At 61.1% G+C, this 27,503-nt stretch overlaps 1 protein-coding gene across 15 annotated transcripts in view; it reads left to right on the top strand.

Moving 5' to 3' along the window:
• RAP1GAP (RAP1 GTPase activating protein) overlaps positions 1 to 27,503 on the top strand; it is a 226,177-nt gene that overhangs the window by 161,447 nt on the left and 37,227 nt on the right. For 10 of the 15 annotated variants that reach the window (XM_075121050.1, XM_048825425.2, XM_048825426.2 and 7 more), the window contains 12 exons: positions 5,007 to 5,110; positions 5,255 to 5,333; positions 5,836 to 5,889; positions 7,846 to 7,929; positions 8,866 to 8,966; positions 9,203 to 9,332; positions 9,878 to 10,033; positions 14,343 to 14,414; positions 14,880 to 14,966; positions 15,491 to 15,631; positions 20,002 to 20,133; positions 25,046 to 25,123. In XM_075121050.1, coding sequence (XP_074977151.1) covers positions 5,007 to 5,110; positions 5,255 to 5,333; positions 5,836 to 5,889; positions 7,846 to 7,929; positions 8,866 to 8,966; positions 9,203 to 9,332; positions 9,878 to 10,033; positions 14,343 to 14,414; positions 14,880 to 14,966; positions 15,491 to 15,631; positions 20,002 to 20,133; positions 25,046 to 25,123 — 1,218 coding nt within the window. The remainder of the gene's footprint in view (positions 1 to 5,006; positions 5,111 to 5,254; positions 5,334 to 5,835; positions 5,890 to 7,845; positions 7,930 to 8,865; positions 8,967 to 9,202; positions 9,333 to 9,877; positions 10,034 to 14,342; positions 14,415 to 14,879; positions 14,967 to 15,490; positions 15,632 to 20,001; positions 20,134 to 25,045; positions 25,124 to 27,503) is intronic. The other 5 variants (XM_048825421.2, XM_048825428.2, XM_048825422.2 and 2 more) reach the window with 3 other exon arrangements.

Here is a 27,503-nt window from a genome sequence, read left to right as displayed (position 1 = left end):
AAAGGCGATTAGATTAGTCAGGCATGACCTTCCCTTGGTGAATCCATGCTGGCTGTTCCTGATCACTTTCCTCTCATGCAAGTGCTTCAGGATTGATTCTTTGAGGACCTGCTCCATGATTTTTCCAGGGACTGAGGTGAGGCTGACTGGCCTGTAGTTCCCAGGATCCTCCTTCTTCCCTTTTTTAAAGATTGGCACTACATTAGCCTTTTTCCAGTCATCCGGGACTTCCCCCGTTCGCCACGAGTTTTCAAAGATAATGGCCAATGGCTCTGCAATCACAGCCGCCAATTCCTTCAGCACTCTCGGATGCAACTCGTCCGGCCCCATGGACTTGTGCACGTCCAGCTTTTCTAAATAGTCCCTAACCACCTCTATCTCCACAGAGGGCTGGCCATCTCTTCCCCATTTTGCGATGCCCAGCGTAGCAGTCTGGGAGCTGACCTTGTTAGTGAAAACAGAGGCAAAAAAAGCATTGAGTACATTAGCTTTTTCCACATCCTCTGTCACTAGGTTGCCTCCCTCATTCAGTAAGGGGCCCACACTTTCCTTGGCTTTCTTCTTGTTGCCAACATACCTGAAGAAACCCTTCTTGTTACTCTTGACATCTCTGGCTAGCTGCAGCTCCAGGTGCATGAATCACCCCTGCACCCTCCTCCAATGGCTAGAGCACGTCTCCCGCCCCCTGCCGATTGCATTGCTGCATCCCTTCTGCTCCTACTGTTCCAGCAGAGCATTGTGCTGGGGCCTTGTTACACACCGTACAGCTCCGGCTGTATCCGCCCCGTGGGGTTGAAATGCTCCCTGGACTCAGCTGTCTGTCTGCACTGTGCTTCACCCCACGCCGGCAGGACTCTGGGGACTGCAGCAGGCTGGAGCGCGTTGCTGGCTGTGTCACAGTGTTCTGGCCAGCGCTGGTGTCTTGGTGGGGAGAAATGTTCTGGGGAAAGGGTGTGACACCCCCAGCAGTGCTGAGGGACGGACCTTTACTGCACATCCCCAGTCACCTGGCATGAGTCGGGGCTACCCATGGCTAATCCCTCTGGAATGTGCCCAGGGCCATGTCCACTGGTCCCAGGGATGGCGCTCAAATCCAAAGGCATCAGATTGGCAGCCCAAGCTTTGCCAGTGTTGGAAATAGACCCTGCCTTTGGGGGTAGGGATGGCCCACCCTGCTCTGGGGTTTACTCCCTGTGTGTCGGCCCTTCCCTCTCCCCATGGGCAAGGCCGACCCATTGCACCGTGATCGCAGAGGGGGCAGTTTGCGCTATGGGCTGGATCCCACAATGCAGCTGCTCTGGGTGCCCCTCACTTGGGGCTCGGGGCACTTGGGAAGGGCCCTGTGGTGTCACTGTGTTAGAGCATCTGAACCCCCCAGATGGCACCTCCAGGTCCCGGCCGGCCCCGGTTCATGCAGCCAGGAGTTGAGGGGTCTGGCGTGCAGGAGTGTGCCGCTGGAAGCTGGGAATGGCTCATTGGCCAAGTTTACCTGCAGCTGGCGGGGAAGTGCGAGCAGCAGCCCAGACTCCTTGTGGTTCCCTGGATGCATCCCCCAGCTGCGCGGCCCGCTGGTCTCTGAGGCTCGTTGGGTCCCTGGCTCTGTTGACCCCTGAGCCTGCAGCAGGCCGTGGAGGGGTGCGAGGTGTTGACAGACCCTGTGGGACATCTCCAGATCGTGGGGTCCTGCTCCGAGTCCCGAGCGGGGGCTGTGCAGGACACGCCAGCCTGGCCCAGCAGCCTGTGGGGGGCAGCGCTCAGCATGCCAGGGAGTGGAAGGGGTATGCGCCTCTTCCAAGGGGCGTATGAGCTGCAGCAGCCAACATGGGACCCATCAGCCACTCGCAGCCCCCCGCCCTCCCGTGCATGGTGGCAGGTGTCTGACCTGCTGCCTGAGCCTAACCGTCCCCCAGCAACTTGGTCACCAGCTGGCCCTCACCTGCCAGGCTGCGCAAAGCCCTAGCCAGCAAACTGCCCCTCCCTTCCTCTGTTGCCTGGAGGTGCCGCAGGCCTTGATGGGGGCACCCCACTCGGCTCAGCGCTGGGGCCCAAGGGGCAGAAATCCTTAGCTCCTGCTCACAGGAGCTGGGCTGTCGTGTGAGCCCAGGAGGGCAGCCGTTACCCCAGGGGGTCGCAGTGGACCAGAGAGGGGACTGTCACGGAGTCCCTGGGCGATGCTCTGGAACTGCTCCCCATGAAGCCAGTCAGGACTCTGGGGCAGTCGCCTTTCTGTGAGCAGCCTGTCTTCAGGACACGCAGCTCACACAGCTTCCACCTTCCTGGGTCTGACCTCGGAGCATTCAGCCTCCTCTGCCCCTCCGTGCGCTTCCCCCAGCGAGTCCGCTCAGGCGGGGCTCCTGGGGAAGCCAGAGGGTCCTGCACCCCAACTCCGCAGTCAGACGTGACTCTCAGCCAGCCAGTAAAACAGAAGGTTTATTAGACGACAGGAACATGGTCTAAAACAGAGCTTGCAGGTGCAGAGAACGGGACCCCTCAGCTGGGTCCATTCTGGGGGGCAGTGAGCCAGACAACCACGTCTGCACTTCACTCCATGTCCCAGCCAGCCCCAAACTGAAAACCCCCTCCAGCCCCTCCTTCTCTGGGCTTTGTTCCTTTCCCGGGCCAGGTGGTCACCTGATTCCTTTGTTCTCCAACCCTTCAGCTCTCACCTTGCAGGGGGGGAAGGGCCCAGGCCATCAGTTGCCAGGAAACAGGGTGTTGGCCATTCTCTGTGTCCAGACCCCTGCACACACTTGCCCTCTAGGGCTCTGCAATGATCATACACCCTTACTCCACCCCCTAGAGACTTAAGAACTGCCTAGGGGAAACTGAGGCACCCCCCCAACTATTCAGAGGAAACATTAAGAACAGTCCCACTTCGTCACATCTCTCCCCCCTTCGAGATCGAACTGAGCGGGGTCACTTTAGCCAGTGACCTGGGGAAGTTCGAAGCCACCAACGTTCCCATGGATGCCCCAGCATCTCTCCCATTCCTTGGTAGGAGTTACACCAGGCCCTTCCAGTTTCACACCCTCCCTTAGGTCAGGGGTGTTCGATAGCACTCGCAGGCCGCATGTGGGAAGGTTTATGCAGCCCATGCCCTTTGGCCACCCCAAGAATGTCTCCTCATTGACCATCACCTTCTGCTCCCACTGGAGGTCCGAGGGGCCTGGCCCCAGGAAACTCCACACAGACATATAGGTTGGGGTCAGGAGTGGGAGCCTGTCCACATCCCCACCCATCTGGCTGACGGAGTCTATGGCCTTGGGACCCAGCAAGGGAGCTAGACACCGGGGCTTTTCCGCAGGGTCCCCCTGGTTCAAATCGCCAGCCTGCTCAAAGGCAGTGAGGTGGGCATCCACACCCCCCCCTCCTTAACCAGGGGCAGCAATTTAGTCTCAAGGTTCCCTGTGGAACTGGCCCCCCGGGATCTAACCCCACTCACCCCGGGGAGGTCCCCTAGGCCTCTCCGCTCCCCCACCGCCAGTTCATGCTGCTGCTGCTTCTGCAGCTCTTTCTCGGGCTCTCGCTGTCTCCCACGGTCCTCTTGCTCTCTCAGACTCCGCTCCAATCCCGTCCGTCTCGATCCCCCGATGGGGAACCCGATCGTGAAGACCCCCGTCTGGTCGGGGACAGGAGTTTTGGCGATGCCTGGCTCCCGCTCCAGCTGCTCCCAGATCCTGCTACAGCCCCAGTTGGGGTCAGGAATCTGTTCCTTAGAGCGGTCATCCTCCTCCAGCTGCACGATTAACTCTGCTTTGGTGAACTTTCCAAGCTCAACCCTCTCTGTTTGCACAGGGTTACAATGTCCTTCTTAAGGAGACAGTGACAGGCCGTCACTCCGCTCCTCCCAAGTTGTTGTGGACTCACAGGCCCGTGTGTTCTCAGCTCCCCACGGTTTCCAGGGAGAACCCCTAGTGTGCCAGCCCTTCTCGAGGTCACCACCTCTTTGCCAGGGTCGAGCTGCAGACTCCTCCGCCCCTTGGACTGCTCGCTGCAATCCCCAGGGGAACCCTGTTACTGCACAGTCCTTCTCGCTGGTCACACACTCCCAGAGGTTAACCGCCCCCCGAAACCGCTCCTCTCTGAGCCTTCAGCAGGCCTGGTCCTCGGCAATCCCCCTTCGTGTTACTGCTCCCCAGTCACTTACTGCAGGAAGCGCCATCCACGGGGTGCAGTACATCCCACCGCTGCCACCAGTTGTCACGGAGTCCCTGGGCGATGCTCTGGAACTGCTCCCCATGAAGCCAGTCAGGACTCTGGGGCAGTCGCCTTTCTGTGAGCAGCCTGTCTTCAGGACACGCAGCTCACACAGCTTCCACCTTCCTGGGTCTGACCTCGGAGCATTCAGCCTCCTCTGCCCCTCCGTGCACTTCCCCCAGCGAGTCCGCTCAGGCGGGGCTCCTGGGGAAGCCAGAGGGTCCTGCACCCCAACTCCGCAGTCAGACGTGACTCTCAGCCAGCCAGTAAAACAGAAGGTTTATTAGACGACAGGAACATGGTCTAAAACAGAGCTTGCAGGTGCAGAGAACGGGACCCCTCAGCTGGGTCCATTCTGGGGGGCAGTGAGCCAGACAACCACGTCTGCACTTCACTCCATGTCCCAGCCAGCCCCAAACTGAAAACCCCCTCCAGCCCCTCCTCCTCTGGGCTTTGTTCCTTTCCCGGGCCAGGTGGTCACCTGATTCCTTTGTTCTCCAACCCTTCAGCTCTCACCTTGCAGGGGGGGAAGGGCCCAGGCCATCAGTGGCCAGGAAACAGGGTGTTGGCCATTCTCTGTGTCCAGACTCCTGCACACACCTGCCCTCTAGGGCTCTGCAATGATCATACACCCTTACTCCACCCCCTAGATACTTAAGAACTGCCTAGGGGAAACTGAGGCACCCCCCCAACTATTCAGAGGAAACATTAAGAACAGTCCCACTTCGTCACAGGGACCAAAGAGCTCTGTCCACCCCCGCTGGGAGGCTGCTCTCTGGTCTCTCAGTGGCTCGTCTGTTTCCCCCCAGGAGCACTTTAACTACTACAGCCTGGACACAGCACTGGGCCACCTCGTCTTCTCCCTCAAGTACGATGTCATTGGTGACCAGGAGCACCTGCGGCTGCTACTCAGGTGAGCGAGGGGCCCTCTGCGTCCCCGGGGCAATGCCCGAGCCACAGAGCCTGGATCATGCTTCCTCCCCCATCTAGGGGGCCAGGTGCCAGGGCTCTCGGGGCGCCCTGCCTGGTCCTGTGACACCCTCGCCTCTTATTGCAGAACCAAGTGCCGAACCTACCATGACGTCATCCCCATCTCCTGCCTGACCGAGTTTCCCAACGTCGTGCAGATGGCCAAGGCAGGTACCTCGGTGGGACCCTTCCAGCTCTGGTGCCCGGGGTTACCATGGGCTGAGCCTGTACCCTGATCTCACTCAGCCCTCGCACAGGCCAGGCCCCATTTCCCTGCCTGAGGAGTGCTGAGGAGAGTGCTGGGCCGTGGGGGCCGATTAGTGCCCTATGGCCGGGACCACTTCTGGCTCCAGCGGGGGTTCATTTTTCTGCAGCCTGTCCAGCGGCCGTGACCAGCAGGCCGGGGCACTGTGGGTGTACGGCCCGTTCTCTCTCAGAGCACTGCGGTCGATAGCCTGGTGGGGGGCAGGGGCTGTGCAGGGGCACACACACAACCCCCCCCCCCGTGCTCCCTGAAGGGAGCCTGAGAGAGCAGAGAGCGTCATCCCAAAAGCCCAAACATGTGGGCTCTGGCTGCTCCCATCCACGCTCCCCTCCTCCTCCTCCCCGTGACACGTGCACACATGCGGTTCTGAGTCTCACGTTCTCACTCTCTCGTCACTGTTTCAGCTGGCGTGCGAGGACGTGAACGTGGATCGGTTCTATCCGGTGTTGTACCCAAAGGTAGGCTGGCGGCAGCGTGCAGGGGGAAGGAAGCCAGCCTGAACTTTCTGACAGCTCCCGCGCACGCTCACACCCCCAGCCTGCCTCCGCACCACTGGGGGTTCCCACCAGGGCGCCCAGCAGGGAACCCCAGCCTTCAGCAGGCAGCAGGATGTCGGAAGGGCAGGCTGGGCATTCCACAGCCAATCAGAACTTAGTCCAGCTTTAGCCCCAAACCTGACCCTGGCTGGCTCCTTTGCCAGGTTTGCCGGTGGCCAGAAGCGGCACCGCCAAGCCCCACCAGGGAGCCTTTCTCAGGGTGCTCCCGGCCCAGCGCAGAGCCCCACCCAGGGGTTTAGAGGAGCTTCACAGGAGAGGCGCCCCATCCCAGGGGCTCACCTCACTGGCTGGGTTTATATCAGGGCTGGCCTCCTTCTGCTCCCTGACTCCAGTGCTGAGGCGTCCCCGGTGCCCAGGCACTGACGGGTGGGATTTGCACCTGCAGTTAATGGTGGAGTGAAGCGCAGCCCCGAAAAGCAGGTCTGTGTGGAAAGGCCGCTCCTGCTGGGAGCTCGCCTCTGGCAAAGTGCTCAGCTCAGGGCATTCTGTCTTGGGCTGGGCCGGGGTCCTGCTGCTCCATGGCAAAACTCCCACCTCTGGGTTGGGGGTGGGGGGTCAGAGGAAGCCCTGGGACTCGGGAGAGTCCACCCCTCCCACAGCACATATCTGAAGTCCACTGCGGCAAGGGGGGGATGCCAGGAAGCACTCTGGTTCCCCAGCCAGCAGGAAAGAGAGGGGCATCCCTGGGTGATGTCCCGATTTTATAGGGACAGTCCTGATTCTGGGGGCTTCTTGTTATATAGGCACCTATTACCCCCACCCCCATCCCGATTTTTCACACTTGCCCTCTGGTCACCCTATCCCTGGGTGACTCCCAGACCCCCCTTCCCGCCACATATCCCAGAGCTCTTGTTCCATCCTGTGTCTGCTGACAGCCAGAAGAGCATTGTGGGTAACTACATGTGGATGAAGGCACAAAGGGCTGGATTTGGAAAAGAGCTCAGGTCCCGGCTGCACCCGGCGCCCTCTGCTCCGCGGGTCCCCTGCCCCCAGGGCCCTGCTCTGCGGGGGTTCCTGGTCGCTGTGCTAGGAGTTTGCACAGAGCTGTGTGAGGGGCCTGGGCTTGCGCCAGGTGGGGACAAGAACCAGAGTCCTCGATCTCAGAGATGGGAAAAGCCTGTTAGAGCCGGCCCAGTCCCTGTCTGTGCGGCTTGTACCTGCTCTGAGGGCTCCCCTCACCCACCTGCCACTGGGAGGAAATTTTCGAATGGGACGTTTTTCCACTGGAAATGCCAGTTCAGAGACAGCAAACGTTCCATGGAATCATCTCGCCTTGGTAAATTCCTTTCCAAATGGAAATGAAGTGCTGTCTGCGGGGCTGGGGGCGTCCTGCCAGGCATGGGGCGTCCTTGTTGGGTGTGGGGCTGGAGGTGCCATGCAGGGCTGAGGGCGTCCCATTCGGAGTGTCCCATTTTGATCTTTTCCAAACGCAGCATTTCAGGTTTCCATTTTGAAAGAACTTTTCCTTCCACTTTTTTTTTTATTTTTGAGCGTCATATCTTATAAAAATAGGGCAGAAAGTGGTGCTGGAAAGGGAAGGGTTAGATTTTGTCAGAGCTTCGATTGGCCCCAGATGAATTTTCTTTCAGAATTTTGGTTTGTGAGAAATTTCAAATGTTGTTTTCATTCTGGGATGGAAGAAATGTTGAAATCATGAGACCGCCCCTCCTGAAATCCAGATTCTGCATTGCCCCACGCCTCACACCCTACACCTGCCACCCTGAGAGGAACCCGCCCCATGCAGCAACCCTGCCCTGCATGGATCATGAGTCCTCCCAGGGCCGGGTCCCCGTCACAACTCAGAGGGAGCAGCGGTTCCTGGCAGCTGGATGTAACCAGCCTCTCCCGTCTCCCCAGGCCTCCCGTCTCATCGTCACCTTCGACGAGCACGTCCTCAGCAATCACTTCAAGTTCGGCGTCATCTACCAGAAGTTGGGCCAGGTGGGTCAGTCTCCGTGCGGTGGGGGCTGGGCTTTCTGGGACAGTGAATCGATCCCATAGGGAGCTGGGGCTACCCCAGCCTGCCAGTCTCCACCCCTGGCTTTCCCCTCTGACAAGCAGCCTGCGGCGGGGGCGGGAGCCCCCAACCTTCCAGCTATTGCTCCAGCTCAGCATAGCTGTTGGTGAGCAAAAGCGGCTGGAACTGGGTTGCCTGAACCCACCGGGGACGTCTCCCTGGCATCCCACCCTCCCAGCTGCTTTCATCTGAGCACAGCCACGGCCCATTTGCTTTGCCAAGAGCTATAATGGATTCAGGAGCCATGGCCGGGACTATCCAGCTAAACCACACCCTTGACTACATAGCGTTTGCCCTGGTTCTGTTACCGGGGCTGGGGTGGGGTGAAGAGCACCACCTAACGGTTAAGGCTGGGAACTGTGAGTCTGGAGACTTCTGTTCCCTGCTTCTCCAGTGACCCTTTACAAGTCATGTACCCGTGCCTCAGTTTCCCCACCAGACAAATGGGGAGAACCCCAAAGCTGGGTGCACATACAGGCTGTTGGTTAGGGGCTGCAACAGCACCAGATGAAGGATTGCGACGGCTTCTCCCCAGAACTGGGCCCCAGTGGCTGCCATGCTCTCTGCAGGCACGGCAATCGGCAGGTGCTGCAGGGGCATTGCGGGTTCACTCTGCGGGTCAGAGCTCAGCTCACGGCATAGACTTGGGGGGAGCTCGGCCGCAGCAGAGGCTCTTTGCTCCTGCGCCCTTCCAAGCGCCATCTCCGCTAGGGGCTCCTTTGCCCCCCCTCACAGACTCAGCTTCCCTCCAGCCAGGCTGTATGGACAGGCCTCAACCTGGCACAGCCCTGGGCTCATGCTAAGCTGGGCAGGGGGCCCAGCCCTGTCCTAACTCCTCTGGTTTGCTGGCCTTGTTGCAGACATCCGAGGAGGAGCTGTTCGGCACCACCGAGGAGAGCCCGGCGTTCGTGGAGTTCCTCAACTTCCTGGGCCAGAAAGTCCAGCTGCAGGATTTCAAGGGGTGAGCGAGCTCCTGCCAGCCTGGGTCTGCCAGGCCTGTGTGTGGAGAGGAGGGAGGCTGGTCCCCTGCGCTGCTCTGGCCCCTTTTTGCTAAGCCTTTGCCACTCGCTGTCCTGTCCAGTGGGTCTCTGCAGGACAGATCGGCCTGGCCTTGCAGATGCTGTCCCAGGCTCCTTGGGAGTGGAGGGACAGGGCGGGGTGAGCGTCTGCCTGAGGCCTGGGTCTCTTTCATGGCAGGTTCCGGGGGGGGCTGGACGTGACCCATGGCCAGACGGGAACAGAATCTGTCTACTGCACCTTCCGCAGCAAGGAGATCATGTTCCACGTGTCCACAAAGCTGCCCTACACCGAGGGTGACGCCCAGCAGGTACGAGAGAGCTGCAGTACCCCCCCGGCAGGGGCTGCGCACAGACATGCAGGTCTGCACATGTGGGCACACACGTGTACACACACCCTAAAGTACAGCCCCGCACAGCCCCTCGGCCGTCATGTGCACACACCCCACCCTCTTCATGCACCCACCTGTGGCCCTTTTTCTACGCAGTCACTGTGACCAGTATGACTCCCATCCCAAGTGGTTCTGCCCCAAACCAGCCCCCTCCTGCACCCGCCACGCAGCCCCTGGCCTGCTCCCCATGAGCTCTAACCCAGCCCCAGCCCCCCACTGGAGTGAAGAGACACTCGCTAGTGCCGAGGCCCTAACTCGGGCCAGAGGGAGGTGGGGTATTGACAAGGGGCAGCCAGGGGATCCCCCATCCCTCTGGCTTAGCCTGTCCATGCTCCTGCCCCTCACTGACCTCCCAGTCTCCCTGATCTATCTCCCACCACTTCCCCTCCTCGACCCGCGCTGGGCCTGGCTGTCTTGGCATGGGGCTGGGGCCGCGGGAGTGACGCCCTCCCCGCTGCGCTCAGTTGCAGAGGAAGCGGCACATCGGGAACGACATTGTGGCCATCGTCTTCCAGGACGAGAACACGCCCTTCGTGCCGGACATGATCGCCTCCAATTTCCTGCATGCCTACATCGTGGTGCAGGCGGAGAAGCCCTGCTCCGAGAGCACGCTCTACAAGGTGAGCACATGCCCAGGGGCCTGCTCGCAGCCCGCCAGGGACCCAGCCCAATGCGTGCAGCACCACCGAGTTACCAGGGCACTAACAGGGCAGGGGTTGGGCCACAGACCTGCTCCCAGTTAGAGACTGGGACCTGAGGGAACAGGACTGGGCAGAGCACTGGGCATGGGAAGTGTCACGGAGTCCCTGGGCGATGCTCTGGAACTGCTCCCCATGAAGTCAGTCAGGACTCTGGGGTAGTCGCATTTCTGTGAGCAGCCTGTCTTCAGGACACGCAGCTCACTCAGCTTCCACCTTCCTGGGTCTGACCTCGGAGCATTCAGCATCCTCTGCCCCTCCGTGCGCTTCCCACAGCGAGTCCGCTCAGGCGGGGCTCCTGGGGAAGCCAGAGGGTCCTGCACCCCAACTTCGCAGTCAGACGTGACTCTCAGCCAGCCAGTAAAACAGAAGGTTTATTAGACGACAGGAACATGGTCTAAAACAGAGCTTGCAGGTGCAGAGAACGGGACCCCTCAGCTGGGTCCATTCTGGGGGGCAGTGAGCCAGACAACCACGTCTGCACTTCACTCCATGTCCCAGCCAGCCCCAAACTGAAAACCCCCTCCAGCCCCTCCTCCTCTGGGCTTTGTTCCTTTCCCGGGCCAGGAGGTCACCTGATTCCTTTGTTCTCCAACCCTTTAGCTCTCACCTTGCAGGGGGGAAGGGCCCAGGCCATCAGTTGCCAGGAAACAGGGTGTTGGCCATTCTCTGTGTCCAGACTCCTGCACACACCTGCCCTCTAGGGCTCTGCAATGATCATACACCCTTACCCCACCCCCTAGATACTTAAGAACTGCCTAGGGGAAACTGAGGCACCCCCACACTATTCAGAGGAAACATTAAGAACAGTCCCACTTCGTCACATCTCTCCCCCCTTCGAGATCGAACTGAGCGGGGTCACTTTAGCCGGTGACCTGGGGAAGTTCGAAGCCACCAACGTTCCCATGGATGTCCCAGCATCTCTCCCATTCCTTGGTAGGAGTTACACCAGGCCCTTCCAGTTTCACACCCTCCCTTAGGTCAGGGGTGGTCGATAGCACTCGCAGGCTGCATGTGGGAAGGTTTATGCAGCCCATGCCCTTTGGCCACCCCAAGAATGTCTCCCCATTGACCATCACCTTCTGCTCCCACTGGAGGTCCGAGGGGCCTGGCCCCAGGAAACTCCACACAGACATATAGGTTGGGGTCAGGAGTGGGAGCCTGTCCACATCCCCAACCATCTGGCTGACGGAGTCTATGGCCTTGGGACCCAGCAAGGGAGCTAGACACCGGGGCTTTTCCGCAGGGTCCCCCTGGTTCAAATCTCCAGCCTGCTCAAAGGCAGTGAGGTGGCATCCACACCCCCCCCTCCTTAACCAGGGGCAGCAATTTAGTCTCGAGGTTCCCTGCGGAACTGGCCCCCCGGGATCTATCCCCACTCACCCCGGGAAGGTCCCCTAGGCCTCTCCGCCCCACCACCCCCAGTTCATGCTGCTGCTGCTTCTGCAGCTCTTTCTCGGGCTCTCGCTGTCTCCCACGGTCCTCTTGCTCTCTCAGACTCAGCTCCAATCCCGTCCGTCTCGATCCCCCGATGGGGAACCCGATCGTGAAGACCCCCGTCTGGTCGGGGACAGGAGTCTTGGCGATGCCTGGCTCCCGCTCCAGCTGCTCCCAGATCCTGCTATAGCCCCAGTTGGGGTCAGGAATCTGTTCCTTAGAGCGGTCATCCTCCTCCAGCTGCACGATTAACTCTGCTTTGGTGAACTTTCCAAGCTCAACCCTCTCTGTTTGCACAGGGTTACAATGTCCTTCTTAAGGAGACGGTGACAGGCCATCACTCCGCTCCTCCCAAGTTGTTGTGGACTCACAGGCCCGTGTGTTCTCAGCTCCCCACGGTTTCCAGGGAGAACCCCTAGTGTGCCAGCCCTTCTCGAGGTCACCACCTCTTTGCCAGGGTCGAGCTGCAGACTCCTCCGCCCCTGAGACTGCTCACTGCAGTCCCCAGGGGGACCCCATTACTGCACAGTCCCTCTCACTGGTCACACACTCCCAGGGGTTAACCGCCCCCCGAAACCGCTCCTTTCTGAGCCTTCAGCAGGCCTGGTCCTCGGCAATCCCCCTTCGTGTTACTGCTCCCCAGTCACTTACTGCAGGAAGCGCCATCCACGGGGTGCAGTACATCCCACCGCTGCCACCAGTTGTCACGGAGTCCCTGGGCGATGCTCTGGAACTGCTCCCCATGAAGTCAGTCAGGACTCTGGGGTAGTCGCATTTCTGTGAGCAGCCTGTCTTCAGGACACGCAGCTCACTCAGCTTCCACCTTCCTGGGTCTGACCTCGGAGCATTCAGCATCCTCTGCCCCTCCGTGCGCTTCCCACAGCGAGTCCGCTCAGGCGGGGCTCCTGGGGAAGCCAGAGGGTCCTGCACCCCAACTTCGCAGTCAGACGTGACTCTCAGCCAGCCAGTAAAACAGAAGGTTTATTAGACGACAGGAACATGGTCTAAAACAGAGCTTGCAGGTGCAGAGAACGGGACCCCTCAGCTGGGTCCATTCTGGGGGGCAGTGAGCCAGACAACCACGTCTGCACTTCACTCCATGTCCCAGCCAGCCCCAAACTGAAAACCCCCTCCAGCCCCTCCTCCTCTGGGCTTTGTTCCTTTCCCGGGCCAGGAGGTCACCTGATTCCTTTGTTCTCCAACCCTTTAGCTCTCACCTTGCAGGGGGGAAGGGCCCAGGCCATCAGTTGCCAGGAAACAGGGTGTCGGCCATTCTCTGTGTCCAGACTCCTGCACACACCTGCCCTCTAGGGCTCTGCAATGATCATACACCCTTACCCCACCCCCTAGATACTTAAGAACTGCCTAGGGGAAACTGAGGCACCCCCACACTATTCAGAGGAAACATTAAGAACAGTCCCACTTCGTCACAGGAAGCAATCCATGAAACTCAGAAATGGGGCACAAGGTTGTTAATATGGGAATGACAGTCCCTAGAGGTTAGAGACAGGGGCTGGTCGTCAGGACTCCTGGGTTCTGTTCCTGGCTTTGGGCGGGGGGTGAGGTCTCGGGATGAAAGCAGGGGGCCGGTCGTCAGGATTCCTGGGTTCTGTTCCTGGCTTTGGGCGGGGGGTGAGGTCTCGGGATGAAAGCAGGGGGCTGGTCGTCAGGACTCCTGGGTTCTGTTCCTGGCTTTGGGCGGGGGGTGAGGTCTCGGGATGAAAGCAGGGGGCCGGTCGTCAGGACTCCTGGGTTCTGTTCCTGGCTTTGGGCGGGGGGTGAGGTCTCGGGATGAAAGCAGGGGGCTGGTCGTCAGGACTCCTGGGTTCTGTTCCTGGCTTTGGGCGGGGGGTGAGGTCTCGGGATGAAAGCAGGGGGCCGGTCGTCAGGACTCCTGGGTTCTGTTCCTGGCTTTGGGCGGGGGGTGAGGTCTCGGGATGAAAGCAGGGGGCCGGTCGTCAGGACTCCTGGGTTCTGTTCCTGGCTTTGGGCGGGGGGTGAGGTCTCGGGATGAAAGCAGGGGGCCGGTCGTCAGGACTCCGGGGTTCTGTTCCTGGCTTTGGGCGGGGGGTGAGGTCTCGGGATGAAAGCAGGGGGCTGGTCGTCAGGACTCCTGGGTTCTGTTCCTGCTCTGCCACTGACTCTGTGTGATATGGAGCCAGTCCTTTTGTCTCTCTGTGCTTCAGTTTCCTCTTGGGGCTAATGATCATGTGAGTCCCGAGATGAAGCATGGGTGTTATCACTGCTCCCCCTGGGATGCTCACTGGAGGAGGGGGAGCCCTGTCCAGAGCGCATGGCCTGGGCATGAGGTGCTTGAATCCGGAGTCAGGCTGACGCTGACCCAAGGACACTCTGTGGACCTGAAGTGGAAGGCCCTGGTTCAATGCTGAGCCCCTGGTCCCAGTGATCTGGGGAGATGGCAGCTCTGGGGACAGCAGCATTGCTGTCACCACATGCTGCAAAGAGTCCTCGCCAGAGGGCTGGGCCCATCATCAGGGTGCTGGAGGACACTGCTCAGCACAGCCTAGCAGGGTGGGGAGGGTGAGCTCTTGGGCAGGCGTACCTCTCGGAGGGATGCTCCCGGGCACCAGCAGGCCCCAGCGTTCCTGCCCAGGCTGTCGGGCGGGTGATTCCCCTGTGCCATGAAGACACCCCAGTGTCCAGTAAGTGGTGCAAGGCAGGGGGCCCTGAAGGAACGAGCTGCCCACCCCATCTGGGCCCTCCCTTGTCTAGACGTACCCACTGGCCTGGCAGCGCGTGGCAGAGGAGGGGCTCACAGCGCCATGTCTTGCAGGTGTCTGTCACAGCCCGGGATGACGTGCCTTTCTTTGGCCCCCCACTGCCTGACCCAGCCGTCTTCAGAAAGGTGAGAGGCGAGGAGGGCCAGCTGTTGGCCCCAGGCAGGCACTGACCTGCCCAGAGGGGACATGTTGAACTTCCCAGTTCCAGGGAGCTTCCTGGGGCCAGCTCGTCCACCTGCACTTCCAGACCAGGCTGGCCAGGGCTGTGTGCTTACGGGAGTCACGCTCTCCGCTGGGAATGCCGCTCTCACTGGACAGGGAGCCCAGGGAGGCCTCAGAGCAGGGATCTGGACAGCCAGCCATAGAGTCTGCTGGTTACTGCCCTGTCCCATTGCGGTAATGCCTGGAACTCTGGGGCTGGCAGGGCCAAGGCCAGAGCCAAGTTGGGTGGAGCTTCCTCCTGCTATGTGCTAGTCCCACCACCAGGGGGTGCTCAGCCGCTGCCAAGTCGCCCTGGCGGATACTGGCTGCCTGGCAAGCTCATTCCCAAAGGAAAGGCAGAGACTGACATGGGGTTTCTCCTCCCGCAGGGCCTTGACTTCCAGGAGTTCCTGCTGACCAAGCTGATCAATGCCGAGTACGCCTGCTACAAAGCCGAGAAGTTTGCCAAGCTGGAGGTGGGTCAGGAGCCACATGCCGGGGCTGCATTCTGAGCTGGCATCCTCCCTAGCCCCCCCAGCAATGCCCAGCACCTGCCCTCCCCTCACCCATTGCCCCTTGTCTCATTCTGGCCCGACCTGTCTATCCACCAGCCCTCATTCCTGTGAGAGCCAATGTGCTGCGGAGCCCGCGTTAGGGCTCTGGGAGCAAGGGTGGCGAGACGGTGCCCTTGGTCGTCGGCTCTGGGGCCAGGGCCAGGGCCGTGCCTCGCTGCATACTTGCATGCAGTTGTTACGCCGGGCCCAGGATACAGGCACTGAGCTGGTTCTGTGGCAGGGCAGCACGTGCCAAAGGCTCCTGGGGATGGCCCCGCTCTCCAGGGCCGACAGCTGGGCACCGAGCAGGAGCCAGGGGCAGAATCACAACTCGTTCTCTTTCCCCGCAGTACTCGGTTCCCTCTGCCCCCTTTCTTTCTGATCCCTAGAGCCCCCAGCCCGTCCCTCCAATGCCGCTAACACCCCCTGTGCCCCTCCTGCCACAGGAACGCACGCGGGCAGCTCTGCTGGAGACGCTGTACGAGGAGCTGCATGTTAACAGCCAGTCCATGATGGGCCTGGGCGGGGACGAGGACAAGCTGGAGAATGGCAGCGGGGGTAGCGGGGGCTTCTTCGAGTCCTTCAAGGTGAGAGGGGCGTGGCACAGTCCCTGGCAGTGCAGCTCTCCAGCCAGGGACTGCCAAGGCCTGGGAAGCTGTGTAGCAGCTCAGAGCACTGGGAAGAAGACAGAAGATCTTTGCATGTGTTGGAGGGCAGGGGGAACCCACACTTTTAGCCCTTAAAGCAGTGGTCCCCAAACTTTTCAGTCATGCCCCCTGTTACCCCTCTTTGCACCCCCCCCACATCCCCCTTGGGAGCCAGAGCCAGGAGCAGGGCCACAGCTCCTGAGTGGGTGGGTGGGTGCGGGGGCAGAGGCTGGAGGGTGGTTCTGGGGCCAGGAACGGGGCCGGAGACTGAAGCTGGGGGCAGGACTGAGGTTGGGGCTGGGAGCAGAGCCACATGTGGGGGCAGGGCTAGGGCCAGGGCCAGGAGCGGAAGCCATGGCTGGGCCACAGTTGAGGGAGAAGGCTGAGGGTGAGGCTGGGGCTGGGGCCGTTGCTGGAGCAGAGCTGGGAGCCTGGGGGCGGAGGGGAGCTGCGTGGCACTCCAACTGCACCCCCCATGAGGGCTGGCCAGGGCCCCACTGCGCTCATCCCAAAGTTCCTCCGTGCCACCCTAGGTGTGCACACGCCACAGTTGCAGGGCTCTGCCTTAAAGGGATGTAGTAGAATCCAATGGTGAGAGCAGAGGCTGGGAGGCAGGAGTCCTGGGTTCTATTCCCAGCTCTGCGTGTGACTGTGGGTCAGTCACTCCCCCACCCTGCCTCAGTTCCCCCATCTGTCAAAGGGGGACAGCGTGCTGACTGGCCTCTGGGTTCCCTGCATGGAAGGGGCTAGGGGAGGATTGCCATTCTGTTGTAGGCTGTGTGACGGGTTCAATCACAGAAACCCCCTTGGCACTCTCACCTGATGTGCTGAGACTACCTCTGAGCCCGTTTGGGCCTCCAGAACCCTGCCTTGTTGAGCCAGACAGACTGCAAACACAGATCCAGGTCTGAACCACATCCCCCAAGCTGCAGACTTAACTGAAAACAGCTTAGGAAGTGCTCCTGTCTCTAGCACCCAGACACCCAGTTCCCAATGGGATCCAAACCCCAAATAAATCCATTTTACTCTGTATAAAGCTTATACAGGGTAAACTCATAAATTGTCTGCCCTCTATAACACTGAGAGAGAGATAGGCACAGCTGTTTGGTCCCCCAGGTATTAATCACTTATTCTGGGTTAATTAATAAGCAAAAGTGATTTTATTAAATATAAAAAGTAGGATTTAAGTGATTCCAAGTAATAACAGACATAACAAAGTAAGTTTCAAAGCAAAATAAAACAAAATACGCAAGTCTAAGCCTAATACATGAAGAAACTGATTACAGATAAAATCTCACCCTCAGAGATGTTCCAATAAGCTTCTTTCGCAGACTGGACTCCTTCCTAGTCTGGGCCCAGTCCTTTCCCTGGTACAGTTCTTGTTAGCTCCAGCTCAGGTGGTAACTAGGGGATTTCTCATGACTGAACCCTCCTTTGTTCTGTTCCACTCCCTTGTATGTTCCACCCCCTTGTTCTGTTCTACCCCCTTGGCACAAGGCGGGAATCTTTTGTCTCTCTGGGTCCCCAACTCCCCTTCTCAATGAAAAAGCACCAGGTTTAAGATGGATTCCAATACCAGGTGACATGGTCACATGTCCTGTGAGACCCCAAGCCTTCATTCTTCCTGGCCTGACTCACAGGAAGGCTAGCAAGTAAACAGCCATTTACAACAAATTGTCCTAGTTGATGGGAGCCATCAGGATTCCAAACCACCATTAATGGCCCTCACTTTGCATAATTACAATAGGCCCTCAGAGTTATATTTCATATTTCTAGTTTCAGATACAAGAGTGATACATTTATACAAATAGGATGACCACACTCAGTAGATTATAAGCTTTGTAATGATACTTTACAGGAGACCTTTTGTATGGAGCATATTCTAGTAATATTATATTGACACTCATTAGCATATTTTCATAAAATCAAATGGAGTGCAACATCACAGGCTGACCTGGGGGCCCAGCCATCTCTGCAGAGGGCTCAATGCTCCCCCTGGCAGAGTTGCCTGTGAGTGGCCGGTGTGCTGAGTTTGCTCATCAGTTTTGCTGTCTGGGTCTCACCTCGGGGAACTCTTGCTCCTACCCGCCCGGCCCAGGGGGCACACCTAAGTTCCCAGCAGCGCTGTGATGCATGGGGCGCAGATGGACTTGCCCAGCCCTGCTGACCTGGCCTGGACGGGTTGGGTAGAGAAGTGAGTCCAGCTGCTCCCCAGGGACCTAAGGGGAATGTCAGCTCTTAGGGAAGCCCTACATCCACAGAGGACGAGGGTGAATCTGGCTCTGGCCCACAGGCCTTAGCCTGCACTAAGTGGGTTCATGGGTGCTGCACCATCTCCTGCATACCCCTGGCACAGGGACAGACCTAGCCAAGGACGGGGAGGGGACGTGGCTGCAGACTAGCGGTGAGGTGTGTAGTGTCGTCCCTTGACTCTCAGGCACATCCGCAGCTCCCCATATTAGCCAGCAGGGGGCACTAATAAGCAGGACTCCCATTGTCTCCCCCCTCCCCATGTCTGTCTCCCTCCCAGCCTGGCTGGCAAGCACCTGTCTGAGTCTTCCCCTTGCATGGGACTGGCACCCCGCCGGCATGGTGCTTGCATGCTTCACTCACCATGGAGCACAGCACTGGAGCTGGGGCGGAGTCTGGCAGTGCGCCCGCCTGCCCTGCTTGGCAGCCAGCCCCCCACGCTGCCACCTGTCTCATCCTGCTGCAGCAAAAGCTCCTCCAGGCAAACAGCCCTTCGTGAGGGCTCAGCCATGGCACCTGCCTCCAGGCAGGCCCAGCAGAAGGATTGCAGCCCTCTGGGCAGTGGGGTCACTCCTACACAGGGGGGTCAGGGCATGGGAGGTTGTGGTTGAAAGGGGCTGAAGGAGTTGGGTGCCCAGTGCCCAGGGGATCACCACAGCTTTGAAAACACCAGCCTCGGTGACTTGTTCAAGGTCACACAGGGAGGCAGAGTTGGGAATAGAACCCAGGAGTCCTGGCTGCCCTAGACCCTACTCCCTTCTGGCGTGGAGGGTGTCCTGGCTGCCAGTGCCCTGTTTTGAGCACTAGACATGATCCCTTCCAGAGCTGAGAGTGGAAGCCAGGACTGCTGGTGCCAATCCTTGCTCTCAGCACTAGCCGTGTTGGCTTGTGGGTTCCTTTGTTTGGTGGGACAGGAAAGTGAAACATGTCCCAGGCTGTGCCAGCCAAGTCCTGAGCATCCCCCCAACGACGTACAAGTGAACTGAAGTGTGCAGTGCTCCTTTCTGCTAGTTACAGCCCCAGACCAGGAGCCGGATGTGCCACCTGCCCCCATCTCCTCCCTGCCCCGGTCCCAGCCCTGAGCCAGCTGCTGCCAGCCTGCCCCAGCCCAGCTGGAGGTGTCGGGGAAAGGCAGGCGCCCTAGGACGGGGCTGGGAAGAGGAGCTGCTCGGATGGGGCTGGCACTGGGCTGGGACCTTGGTACAAGCACTGGGAAGCCTGCAACAGGGAGTGGGCAGCTTTACTGTCCCCCATAGCTGGGCAATGCCCCTCCAGTCTGCTCATGCTCTCTGTGCTGCGGGGGCAGCATGTGGGGCCATCATTACTGGGGTTGTTGGCCTCAGCTGTCCCCCAACCACGCAGGTTTCTAGAGTCCAAAAAAGTGTCCTGGGGCCAAGATCTAGGCACCTGCCCCTCCTGCAGATGCCCAACCTGCGCAGCAGGCAGACGGGTACCTTGGGGAGTGGGGACAGTCGGAGGGTCCTGGGGAGCGACTAGGAACTCACTGTTCTCGAGGAGAGAAGTCACTGTGTGGAGTTGCCTGGGCTCATAGGCCACATCCAGTGAGTGGGTTATCCCACAGCCATTCACGCAGGCTGGCGGCAGGTTATCAATTCTCAGGCTATAGGACAGCAGCTGGTTGCTGCAGGGGTCAGGCAGGAACCCCTTGGCCCACCATGAGCACCCCTTGCTACGTACATTAGTGGGAAGGGGGCTTTTGCCTTCTTCTGGAGCATCAAGAGTTCTCCATTGCCAGGGTCTGGCTCATGGTCCAGTCCCACCCAGCATAGCCCATGCGCAAGGTGACAGGCCCAGCGCATGCCACCACCCACTGCCATTTGTCCAGGGGAGCCCAGTGTTGGGGGATGGGGTTTGTCTCAGGCTCTGCTCCCCACGACCCCCTCCTTGCTCCCCGGAGCGTGTCCCAGTGTCTCTCCCCTCCAGCCTGCTGCAGCTCTCTGCTTGGGCCCAGGGATGGCCGGCAGCTGTGGGCTGGCAGCCCTGAGTGCAGGGCTGCAGTGGGGCAGGCAGCGAGTGACAGTGACTGAATTCCCTTCCAGCGCGTGATCCGCAGCCGCAGCCAGTCCATGGATGCCATGGGCCTCAGCAGCAAGAAACAGAACACGGTGTCCACCAGCCACAGCGGCAGCTTCGGCCCCAACAACCCGGACATGGCCAAAACCGCGGGCACAGTGAGTGTGACCATCCCCACACCCCCGCCGGGCCTGCTTCTGCTCTGAGCCCCGCCTGTGTGACCCCTCCTGCCCCGAGCCCCGCCCCCGCTCTGAGCCCCGCCTGTCTGACCCCCTCCTGCCCCGAGCCCCGCCCCCGCTCTGAGCCCCGCCTGTGTGACCCCTCCTGCCCCGAGCCCCGCCCCCGCTCTGAGCCCCGCCTCTCTGACCCCCTCCTGCCCCGAGCCCCACCCCCGCTCTGAGCCCCGCCTCTCTGACCCCCTCCTGCCCCGAGCCCCACCCCCGCTCTGAGCCCCGCCTGTGTGACCCCTCCTGCCCCGAGCCCCACCCCCGCTCTGAGCCCCGCCTGTGTGACCCCTCCTGCCCCGAGCCCCACCCCCGCTCTGAGCCCCGCCTCTCTGACCCCTTCCTGCCCCGAGCCACACCCCCGCTCTGAGCCCCGCCTGTGTGACCCCCTCCTGCCCCGAGCCCCACCCCCGCTCTGAGCCCCGCCTCTCTGACCCCTTCCTGCCCCGAGCCCCACCCCCGCTCTGAGCCCCGCCTCTCTGACCCCTTCCTGCCCCGAGCCCCACCCCCGCTCTGAGCCCCGCCTGTCTGACCCCATCCTGCCCCGAGCCCCACCCCCGCTCTGAGCCCCGCCTGTGTGACCCCTCCTGCCCCGAGCCCCGCCCCCGCTCTGAGCCCCGCCTGTGTGACCCCTCCTGCCCCGAGCCCCGCCCCCGCTCTGAGCCCCGCCTGTCTGACCCCCTCCTGCCCCGAGCCCCGCCCCCGCTCTGAGCCCCGCCTGTGTGACCCCTCCTGCCCCGAGCCCCACCCCCGCTCTGAGCCCCGCCTCTCTGACCCCTTCCTGCCCCGAGCCCCACCCCCGCTCTGAGCCCCGCCTGTGTGACCCCCTCCTGCCCCGAGCCCCACCCCCGCTCTGAGCCCCGCCTCTCTGACCCCTTCCTGCCCCGAGCCCCACCCCCGCTCTGAGCCCCGCCTCTCTGACCCCATCCTGCCCCGAGCCCCGCCTCCGCTCTGAGCCCCGCCTGTGTGACCCCTCCTGCCCCGAGCCCCACCCCTGCTCTGAGCCCCGCCTGTGTGACCCCTCCTGCCCCGAGCCCCACCCCCGCTCTGAGCCCCGCCTGTGTGACCCCTCCTGCCCCGAGCCCCACCCCCGCTCTGAGCCCCGCCTGTGTGACCCCCTCCTGCCCTGAGCCCCACCCCTGCCCCGAGCCCCGCCTGTGTGACCCCCTCCTGCCCTGAGCCCCACCCCCGCTCTGAGCCCCGCCTCTCTGACCCCATCCTGCCCTGAGCCCCACCCCCGCTCTGAGCCCCGCCTGTGTGACCCCCTCCTGCCCTGAGCCCCACCCCCGCTCTGAGCCCCGCCTGTGTGACCCCTTCCTGCCCCAAGCCCCACCCCTGCCCCGAGCCCCACCCCTGCCCCGAGCCCCGCCTGTCTGACCCCCTCCTGCCCTGAGCCCCACCCCCGCTCTGAGCCCCGCCTCTCTGACCCCATCCTGCCCTGAGCCACACCCCCGCTCTGAGCCCCGCCTGTCTGACCCCCTCCTGCCCTGAGCCCCACCCCCGCTCTGAGCCCCGCCTGTCTGACCCCTTCCTGCCCCGAGCCCCACCCCCGCTCTCAGCCCCGCCTGTCTGACCCCTTCCTGCCCCGAGCCCCACCCCCGCTCTGAGCCCCGCCTCTCTGACCCCTTCCTGCCCCGAGCCCCACCCCCGCTCTGAGCCCCGCCTGTCTGACCCCATCCTGCCCCGAGCCCCACCCCCGCTCTGAGCCCCGCCTCTCTGACCCCTTCCTGCCCCAAGCCCCACCCCCGCTCTGAGCCCCGCCTGTCTGACCCCATCCTGCCCTGAGCCCCACCCCCGCTCTGAGACCCGCCTGTCTGACCCCATCCTGCCCTGAGCCCCACCCCCGCTCTGAGACCCGCCTGTGTGACCCCTTCCTGCCCTGAGCCCCACCCCCGCTCTGAGCCCTGCCTCTCTGACCCCATCCTGCCCCAAGCCCCAGCCCCGCTCTGAGCCCCGCCTGTGTGACCCCATCCTGCCCCAAGCCCCAGCCCCGCTCTGAGCCCCGCCTGTGTGACCCCATCCTGCCCCAAGCCCCACCCCCGCTCTGAGCCCCACCCCCACTCTGAGCCCCGCCTGTCTGACCCCATCCTTCCCCCGAACCCCACCCCCACTCTGAGCCCCGCCTGTGTGACCCCATCCTGCCTGAGCCCCACCCCCGCACTGAGCCCCGCCTCTCTGACCCCTTCCTGCCCCTAGCCACACCCCCGCTCTGAGCCCCACCCCTGCTCTTAGCCCCACCCCCTGCTCCAAGCCCTGTGCATCTGACCCCGCCTCTACTCTGGACCCACCTCTTGCTGTGAGCCCTGACCACACCCCCTGTTCAGAGCCCTGCCCCCAACCTGCCCCCACTCCCTGCTCTGTGCTCCATCCCAGCTCCACCTGACCCACCCCATCCCTCCTCCCCGCATCTCTCTCCCCCTCTTCCTTGTGGGCCCCCCTGCTCACTTCACTGCCATGGGCCTCCCATTTCCTCTCCTTGTGCCTGGCTTTAATTCTGCCTCAGCCCTGCTGCCCCTGCCTTCCCCACCCCACTCCTCCCTATTCAGTGCTGGGCCCCCCAGCCTGCCCCCAGACCCTTCAGCCTCCTGCAGGGCAGCATCAGGCAGCACGGAGCCCGGACTCGCTGAGGATGGGAAAACGTGTGGGCCCTGGGGTCCTTCTCTCGGCACATGAGTGACTGTCACAGTGAAACCCCCCATTCCTCTGTCCCAGCCCCCACCCAGTCCCCTCTGAACCCCCGTCTCCCACCTGTTCCCTTCTGTGCCCCCACAGCCATACAACCACACCTGTCCTTTCCCCCTTCCCTTCGATGCAGCCAGAGCTCCAGCATCACAGAGGGGGGCCTTGTCCAGCCCCTCTCTCATTGCAGGAGGGGCACTGGGGGATGGTTCCCATGCAGAGCTCGTGGGGGCAGTGGGATCCTGCCTCGCAGCATTCCCAGGGAGGTGCCAGGAGGATCTTTGGTCATTGCATTACTGCCTAGCTGGTGGCTGGCCAACAGAGACCTGGAGGCAGGAAGCAGGTCCAAGGGAGGGGCAGCCCTGACCTCTTCCAACAGGCCAAGGCTATGTGTAACCCAGGACTGCCTTGGCAACCCACCGAGAGCCCAGGGGCTGCACTTCATTTGCGTAGAAATGTAGCTGCCATTTAAATCAAAGGAGCAGGCTGCGAATTCCTGTGTGTGCTGGAGGTAGGGTGGGGCTGGGAGGCCTTGGTGGGAGGTCTCCTTGGACTCCGACCTTAGGGACCAGGACCAGCCCTTTATTTCCATGGAAACATTGCTGTTTGCAGCAGTGTCTTCATGGAGTGGGTGCAGGGAAGGGGTGGGCCCATATGGGTCCCATGGCTCTGCCATCCCTGCAGCGGCACTGCCCTGCCCCAGTGAAACCAGTGGAAGGTCTGCCACAGGCTTCGCTGGGAGTCAGGACTCCTAGGTTCCTTGCCCAGCTCTGTCACTGACTGGCTCTGTGACGTGGGGTGAGTCATAGCCTTGCTCTGTGCCTCAGTTTCCCCATCTGTTCCAGGGAGAGAGTGGGGGCTGTGAGGCATATTAATTGATGCCTGCAAAGTGCATGGAGATCCCGGAGGGAAGGGGCTAGGAAGGGCAAAGCACCGGTGGCAATCCCCTCTGGGAGCAGGAAGAGGAAGCACTAGCTTCAAGATGTGGGTGAGTTCACCCAGTCCTCAGAACCAGCCCGCTGCCAAGCTCTTAGGTGCTGGCGTCATCGTGTGGCCATGCCGCTGAACTGCACTCCAGCTCAGTTTACAATCCAGCACCCAGCTTCCTGCCCTCCTGTGTGGCTACCCCCTTGTCCAGTGGTGGCCCTGGCTCAGATCGGTGAGGGCAGCAGCCAGACAACGTCTGAGGGATGCAAGGGACGTGCCAGCTACTGGGCGCGCTGGGCAAAAGAGGGCTTGTTTGCATTAAACGTGCATGTGCCTCCGAAGGAGGATCTAGGCCTCAGAGTTTGGCGGGGAAGGAGACTGGGCCGCCCTCAGGGTGGATAATTTGCCTGCTGATGTTACTGCTCTGGAACGCCGGGCTCCATGGCTGTGTTGAGCGTGGCAATGGCCAGTCCCCCAGCACGGGCTCCTGCTCCTACATAGTGTGACCAGATGGCAAATGTGAAAAATCGGGACGGGAGTGGGGGGTAATCGGTGCCTATATAAGAAAAAGCACCAAATATCAGGACTGTCCCTATAAAATCAGGACATCTGGTCACCCTATTCCTACGGGAAGCCATGGACAGCAGGAGCTGAGCCCCCTGGTGCCCAGGGATCGTTGGCTGGGCCTCAGGGAAGGAGAGGTGCCAGCAGTCTGGGGTTCTATCCCTGGCTCAGACACTGACTTGTGGTGTAGTCTTAGGCAAACCATGGCCCCCTCTGTGCCTTTGTTTCCCCAATTGTGAGAGATTGACCTGCCCGGGGCGGGGTCCAAGGAGGAATTTGCTTTTGTCTGCAAAAGTTGCCTTGAGCTAGCCCCCTTTCTGCTGTGTCCCGCAGCTCTGCCCCCTTTCCCAGCTGCTCCCCACCCACCCTCCTCTCTCCCCACTGTGCAAGTCCCACAGCTCGCCCCAGACCTTCCCATGAGAGCTGCCAACTCCAAATCCACCATCCAGCGCCAGTAGCTGCTCAGTGGGGATCCCCACCACAGGTACAGTGTCTCCCCGCATAGCCCTCCATGACACCCACATGCGCATCCAGCGACGGGCAGCTACGGGGTGCTGTTAACGAGCCCTTTGTTATGATGGTCAAGCCATTTTTTTTGCATGACTCTCTTCTCTTTTTCTCCCCCCTCTCTTCTCCCCCCACCCTGCTCTGCTTCTCTCCTCTGTCTGCTTACCAGTCATTGCTTGTCCCTGGAAAAGCGCCAAGTAGGTGCGGACGTCGAGGCAGCGCCATAGGGATAGGAACCATAGAAGAGGTTGATGTCTCTCTCTCTCTCTCTCTCTCTCCCTCCCTCCCCTCCCTGCACCCCTCTCCTCTCTGGAGCCAGCCCTGTACATGCGATGGGGTAGCTGGGCCGTGGTGGGGATGTTGGCTGGCTGGGCCTGGCTGCCATCCCAGCATGAAGGGCATCCCGGCTGGGCAGTTCGGGGCATTGGGTAGGGAGAGAGGCGTGTCAGCCTCCATGGCACCTGCTGCCTTCACCCCTGCCTGGGTATTGGCACCCCAAAGACCCTTGGTCATGCCGCCTTCCACGCCTTGCAGTGTCCAGCCCTTGCAGCTGCCTCCCTTCCTCACAGCTCAGGGCCTTTCCTCTCCTCAGGCCTGGCAAAGTGGAGCAATTCCCCCTCCAGCCCTCTGCCCGGGCCTGGCCTCACTGCAGAGTGAACTCGTGTTCTCACCAGCCTTGCCCCTTGTCCCGGAGTCCCCGGGCGATGCTCTGGAACTATTCCCTACAAAGCCAGTCAGGACTCTGGGGGAGCCTCCTCTCTGGGAGCAGCCTGTCTGCAGGGCAAGAAGCTTCCACAGCTTCCACCTTCCTGGGTCTGACTTCGGAGCATTCAGCCTCCTCTACCCCATCGTGCACTTCCCACAGCGAGTCCACACAGGCAGGGCTCCTGGGGAAGCCAGAGGGCCCTGCACCCCAACTCCTCACTCAGCCGTGACTCTCAGCCAGCCAGTAAAATGGAAGGTTTATTAGATGACAGGAACATGGTCTAAAACAGAGCTTGTAGGTGCAGAGAACAGGACCCCTCAGCCAGGTCCATCATGGGGGTAGGGAGCCCAGAGCCCAGACCCCAGGTCTGGGTCTCCCTCCCTTTTCCCAGCCAGCTCCAAACTGAAACTCTCCAGCCCCTCCCCTGGCCTTTGTCCCTTTCCCAGGCCAGGAGGCCACCTGATCTCTTCGTTCTCCAACACCTTCAGTTGGCCCCTTTGCAGGGGTGGGCCCAGGCCATCAGTTGCCAGGAGACAGGGTGTCGGCCATTCTCTGTGCAGACACCATCACACTGGCCCTCTAAGGCTCTGCAACAATCACACACCCTTATCCCGCCACCCCTAGATACTTAAGAAATGCGTAGGGGAAACTGAGGCATCCATCCAGTATTCAGAGAAAACATTAAGAACTTTCCCACTCCGTCACACTCCTCCCTCTCCCTCCATACACGCCGTGCCGTGGCTGACCCGGTGGGTACAGACTACAACTTGAGTGAGCATCACTCATCAGCTGCTACCGCAAGTGCTCGCAGTGAGGATGCAGCTAGTGGTCAGTGGTGCCAGTCTGCCAGAGCTTCCTACCATGCCCGCTGTGCCTGGAAGGACAGACACGTTTTCCTGCTATCCACGGGGAAGGTGTTCACAGAGCGGCCCAGCCCAGCCCCCTGCAATGCGACAAGCCCCCGGCTCAGCCAGCGCAGCCATGGCGGGGAGAGTTATGCTGCAGTGAAGCCGAGCTCACTGGAGCTGAGCTGACTCCAGAGGAGTCTCTTGGCATAGATCGCTTGGGCTAACCCCAGTGCAGACGGCCCTCTGCCCACTGAGAAGCCAGCAGGAGGCGGGTGCCCTCACTGCCCGCAGTCCAGCCCTGCTTGTTCCTATGTGGCCCCACACCTTCCCTTCACCTTGGCCGGGGGCGTGTCAATGTTAATACATTGACACTACTGGGTCCCCAGCTGGGCTAGCCCCTCTGCTCATTGCACTCTGATCTGCATAACTGGGGTCAATCCAGACTGGCCCCTGGCCTGACCCCCACTGCTCCCCGCCCTGCCCCCAGCCAGTGTCGTTGGTTCCAAGGAGAGATCCAGCTATGGACACAGCCGCCGTACTTGGCCCTGCCTGAGCTGGCAGGCAGTGCAAGCCAGTGGTTAGAGCAAGGAGCACGGGAGTGCAGACTCCTGTGTTCCTCTCCTGTCTGTCACATCCTCTCACTGTACCTCAGTTTCCCCACCTGTACAAGAGGGGTGACGGTACCTTCCTCACAGGGCTTCATTCCAGTCTGTGCAGTGCTTGGAGATCCTCAGGTGAAAGGTGCCAGAGGTGGGCACAGGGCTTTGCAAAGGGCTGTGACTGCTTCAAGCTGTGCTGGAGTGCCCCACCGGCATGGGTCACCTCTCCCCATGTCAGGAAGCCCGGCTGAGAGGCCACGCTGTCTGCGAGGTGCTGCCCCTCCAGCCCCTCTGGCATGGTGCAGGCACCCCAGCAGTGCCCCCCAGTGCTGAGCATTCTCCAGTTGACAGACGCTCACTCCCCAACAGCATCAGGCCCCCAGACCCCATCAGCCCGGCCCAGCCCCGGTCTCTGCCCCATGGCTAGCAGCTGGCACCATGTGATGGGGCAGAGTCATCGCCGAATTCCTCCTC

The sequence above is a fragment of the Caretta caretta genome, chromosome 18 (genome assembly GCF_965140235.1).
Source record: "Caretta caretta isolate rCarCar2 chromosome 18, rCarCar1.hap1, whole genome shotgun sequence".
Classification (NCBI taxonomy): domain Eukaryota; kingdom Metazoa; phylum Chordata; order Testudines; family Cheloniidae; genus Caretta; species Caretta caretta.
The sequence above is the reverse complement of the archived record's forward strand: the minus strand, read 5'-3'. Positions and strand labels throughout refer to the sequence as shown.